Raw genomic sequence first — 2,346 nt, 5'->3', positions numbered from 1 at the left:
CCAGAGCCACTTGGGCCTCTGTGGGGGAAGGATGCTTTCCAAGAATATCCCGGAGCAGGAAGGAGACCCAAGTGAGTCACTCGAGGCATCATCGAGCTCTGATGATGAAGTACAGCCCTGGTACACTTCGGATCTAGATTCTTATGCCCCTCCCAGTGCCCCTCTGACACTGGGCTTGTGTCTGCTTGGGCAGCGCAGGCTCTGACAGCCCCCAAAGCCTCATCATTCTGGGATCTGCCTCTTGCTTCCGTGAGTTAAGGACTAACCAAAGGAAATGCGTAAGCAGGGTCGCTGGTGCTGCAATTCCCATAGAGCCCTGACACTGCAGTGGGGCACTGGATCCTGCACCAGGATGGGGAACCTTGGGAATGGGTGGATGTCTCACAGGCTCCTACTGTGCTGTGCCTTCTGGGGACTCCGTGTGGCCTCTCAGGACTACGATGGTGAGTGTGTGTCTCTGGGTGAAAAATTGCTGTTTGTTGAAGTACTGGGTGTTTGGTACCTTTATAAGATCCCTGAAAACTCATTTTTTAATGAGTTTACATGGCAGCACACTCTGATTGAGCTTTGTGCAGGCTCTAGCTGAAGCAGGAGGTGACAGGAGGTGACAGAGGTGATATGGCAGAGAAGGAAGCTGGGGTGGAAGAAACTAGAAAGAAAAAACAGAGCAGTAAAACAGAGCACTTGAAAGCCAAATTTAGACTCCCACAGTAATGACTTTACACTGGAATGGCTCCAGACTTTCAGATTCTTGTGAAAGCCAGACAGAGGAGTTGCTCTCTGGTCTCCCAGGCCTGCTGATGGTTGTACAGCACCACAGTCACTTGTGAGCTGTGGGAAACCACATGGCAAAGGAATTGGGTCCATTCTCCGAAAGGTTGCTGAGGTGACTCTGTCTGTCAGCCAAGTTTTTCTGCCCACCACACACCAGTCTTTCCAGAGTACTGCCAGTTCCAGAGGTCCCACAGAAATGGCAAAGAGCAGCCTTTGGGGTGAGCACTGGGGATGAGTGAATTACAGGCTGCCTTGTCTCTCAGATTACTCTCAGAACAGCACCAACGACCAGGACAAGACGCTAGAGACCACCCCGTGTCCCCGAGCCATCCCTGGGGACAAGGCCACCGTGAACAACATCACATACCTGCTGATCCCCGAGGCCACACGCTCCCAGCTGGGCAGTGCCCTCACTGTGCGCCTCATCCCTGCCCTCTACACCCTCGTGTTCCTGGTGGGGCTGCCCTCCAACGGGCTAGCCCTGTGCGTCCTGGCCACCAGGGCAGAGAGGCTCACCTCCACCGTGTTCCTGATGAACCTGGCTGCTGCAGACCTGCTGCTCGTGTTGGTGCTGCCCTTCAAGATTTCCTACTATTTCCTGGGGAATGACTGGCCCTTCGGGGAAGGGCTGTGCCGGCTCACCACGGCTCTGTTCTACGGGAACATGTACTGCTCGGTGCTGCTGCTCACCTGCATCAGCGTGGACCGCTACCTGGCTGTGGTCCATCCCTTCTCTTCCCGTGCCTTCCGCACCCCTGCCTTCGCCGCCTGGACCTGTGTCACTGTCTGGTTCTGCTCGGCTGTGCTCACCCTGCCCCTGGCCCTGCAGCAGCAGTCCTACCCCCTGCTCGGGGCAGACCTCACCCTCTGTCACGACGTCCTGCCCAGGCATGAGGATGACGGGTATTATTTCTACTACTTCGTGTGCCTGATCGCCTGCGCCTTCCTGCTGCCGCTGCTGGTGGTGCTGTTCAGCTACTGCTCCGTGCTGCGCGTCCTCCTGCACGGGGGGAAGCGCTACTCCTACCCCATGAAGCTCACGGCGCTCGTGGTGTTCACCCTCGTGGCCTTCTACACTCCCAGCAACGTTCTGCTCTTGGGTCACTACTCCAGCTACTGCTCCAGGCTGTACGGGAAGCTCTACATCAGCTACATGGTGAGCCTGGCCATCAGCACGTGCAATAGCTGTGCTGACCCCTTTGTCTACTACTATGTGTCAGAAGACTTCAGGGATAAGGTCAGGAAAAGGTTCTTCAGGAGCAGCAAGCAAAACAGCACTTTTCTGAAGACCTCCAAGTTCTCCAAGGAAACACTCCCCCGTTCCAAACACTCCCTGGTGTAAAGCCCCCAAACCAGCTCCTGCTCCCAGGGCACTCCCAACACACAGTGGGGATAAAGATGAAGACAACACTGGAATTCCACAAGTTTCTTCCAGGAGCCAAGTCCTTTTTCCTGTCTGCACAGCAAAGAGTGAATAAACCTGGTCTGTGGGATTCTTTGTGGTGTGAGATGCTTAGTGCTGAACTCATACATCAACTACTGGGACACTGAAGCTTCTCACCTGATCAGGTA

At 55.1% G+C, this 2,346-nt stretch overlaps 1 protein-coding gene across 1 annotated transcript; it reads left to right on the top strand.

Annotated features, from left to right (window-relative positions):
* Positions 1-274: 274 nt before the first annotated feature.
* F2RL3 (F2R like thrombin or trypsin receptor 3) lies at positions 275-2,116 on the top strand. Its single transcript, XM_027715431.1, has 2 exons — positions 275-443; positions 1,038-2,116. The coding sequence occupies exons 1-2, from the start codon at positions 275-277 to the stop codon at positions 2,114-2,116; spliced, it is 1,248 nt and encodes a 415-aa protein (XP_027571232.1).
* Positions 2,117-2,346: the final 230 nt, after the last annotated feature.

Source organism: Pipra filicauda, unplaced genomic scaffold (assembly GCF_003945595.2).
Source record: "Pipra filicauda isolate LSUMZ 115617 unplaced genomic scaffold, ASM394559v2 scaffold294_size920599_pilon, whole genome shotgun sequence".
In the NCBI taxonomy this organism is placed as follows: Eukaryota; Metazoa; Chordata; class Aves; order Passeriformes; family Pipridae; genus Pipra; species Pipra filicauda.
The sequence above is the reverse complement of the archived record's forward strand: the minus strand, read 5'-3'. Positions and strand labels throughout refer to the sequence as shown.

Excerpts from the sequence above, each read along its gene's own strand:
- F2RL3 (XM_027715431.1), top strand. The coding sequence starts at position 275 with ATGCGTAAGCAGGGTCGCTGGTGCTGCAATTCCCATAGAGCCCTGACA. Across the intron at positions 444-1,037 it reads GGCCTCTCAGGACTACGATG|ATTACTCTCAGAACAGCACC; the intron begins GTGAGTGTGTGT and ends CTTGTCTCTCAG.